The 2,103-nt window shown below is 40.3% G+C and overlaps 1 protein-coding gene across 1 annotated transcript; it reads right to left on the bottom strand.

Moving 5' to 3' along the window:
- Window positions 1-238: 238 nt before the first annotated feature.
- Window positions 239-880, bottom strand: LOC124935362. Its single transcript, XM_047475798.1, has one exon. The coding sequence runs from the start codon at window positions 878-880 to the stop codon at window positions 239-241; it is 642 nt and encodes a 213-aa protein (XP_047331754.1).
- Window positions 881-2,103: the final 1,223 nt, after the last annotated feature.

Here is a 2,103-nt window from a genome sequence, read left to right as displayed (position 1 = left end):
GTTTTCCCACTTTTTATAAGCTTCCATTCATATTAAAGTTCATATAATTAATAAAAATAGAAATGTTTTTTTTTTGGAAAACGACTTAGTGTCATTTTATTAAAAATCCCAAAACGGGAAAGAAAACGGACATAGTTTCCTCTAACTTTCTAACAAACCTAGAAAGTTAGAATAAAGTTCAAGAACCAAACAATTTTAACAAAGCAACATACATGACTTACAAACAAAACATAAAGAACTAGCTAGCCTTAAAACATTTAAAAGATGTGACTTCATCATAATTAACTTTCCATTCGTGAAAAAGGACCCATTCCTGCTCGCCTTTAGTAACCCGTCTCCACGTTCTAATTAGCGCACCACAATCAAATACAATGTCGCTCCACACATGATCAACATTTCGACAAACTCTACCAAAGACTCTAGCATTTCTCTCAGCCCACAAATGATAAACGATGACAGCAAACCCACACTTAATAATATTAACATGAAATTTACTACCTTTAGATAAGACTTGGGCAGCAACTTTTATATCCTCCCAGGACCCCGGCAAGCTCACAATTCCCATGGCTAAAGTAAAAGGATTCCAAATAGACCTAGCAAAAAAACAGCTACCCAAAAGATGATCAATGGACTCCGCAAACCCACTACAAAGAACACAATTGGCGTCCGGAATATCCATATAAGCAAGGATACGATCACGGGTACTAAGTCTACCACAGAAAGCCAACCAAAGAATAAATCGGTGTCTCGGAATGATTTTCAAGGACCACACAAGTGAAGCCCAACTTACAATTTGACCTCTTTCCCGAATAACGTTCCAAATCGCACTTGACTTAATTTTCCCATTTTCTTCCGCTTTCCACAAGTGCACATCAACCATATTACAAATATTGAGACCGTTCAAATGATCAATAGCTCTTTTGTCTTCCAAGACTCTAGTAATAACCGAAACTCAAAGCCCGCTATGAATGTTATGGACCGTGGAAGCCACACAATCCCTCCGGATTCCTAGGCCTCGGAATTCATCTCTACTAATCAATGGTTTGTTTTCGAACCATGGGTCGTGCCAAAACAGAGTGCCATGCCCATCACCAATTCGGATGTCAAATATCGAACCAATGCTGTTTTTGAGCTTCAATATCTTTTTTAATTACCAAGCCATGTCGTCGGTAATTTTGCACGTCCATATGCTCATTTCACGTTTCATAAATCGGGAGTGCACCCATTTGACCCATAAGGAATCCTGCTTAGATTATAAGGCCCATAAATGCTTGTAAGTAACGGCACGATTCCATTCAACACAATTCTTCAAACCCACACCTCCTTCGTCCTTAGGTTTACACACATCAGTCCACTTGACTTTTTCCCCCCCACGGCCATGAGTGCCCCAAATGAAGTCCCATAATAATGTATCAAGCTCCTGCATCACCTTCTTAGGAAGAATAATTTGTTGAAACCAATACCCGATAATCCCCATTACCACGCTGCCCGCCAATTCAATCCTTCCCGCATAAGATAACTTCTTGGCAGTCCAAACCATAATCACGTTTTTGACCTTCTCAATAAGAGGCCTGCAATGTACTACATGAATCTGCCTTGCCGTAAGCGGAATCCCCAAGTAACGGACTGGAAACGACCCTTCGGAGATGCCCATAATGTCTTGTATCCTTGCCTTTGTCTCGTCATTAACACCGTCATAGAACGCTGCACTTTTTTCCTCATTAATCAATAAACCTGTAACATCAGAAAAGAAGTTAAGAGCATCTTTTATAGTTTTAACAGTATCAACATCGGCGCGTGCAAGAACAAATAGGTCGTCAGCAAAACAAAGGTGAGTAATCTTCTCCTCCTCGCAGAAAGGGTGGAAAGTGTAATGGCGGTTCTTTCGGAATGTCATTAAGACACTCTCAAAGACCTCCATGATCAACACAAAGATAAAATAAGAGAGATGGTCACCCTGCCTCACGCCACTTTCGCCTTTAAAGTAGCCACCATGCACTCCATTGACACAGACAACGAAACGGGAGTTAGAAACGCACTACATAATCCATTCAATGAAGATTCTTTGGAAGCCCGAGACGACAAGAAAATTATTGATAGTTT

Source organism: Impatiens glandulifera, chromosome 4, assembly GCF_907164915.1.
Source record: "Impatiens glandulifera chromosome 4, dImpGla2.1, whole genome shotgun sequence".
NCBI lineage: Eukaryota > Viridiplantae > Streptophyta > Magnoliopsida > Ericales > Balsaminaceae > Impatiens > Impatiens glandulifera.
This window is presented reverse-complemented; position numbering and strand designations above follow the sequence as displayed.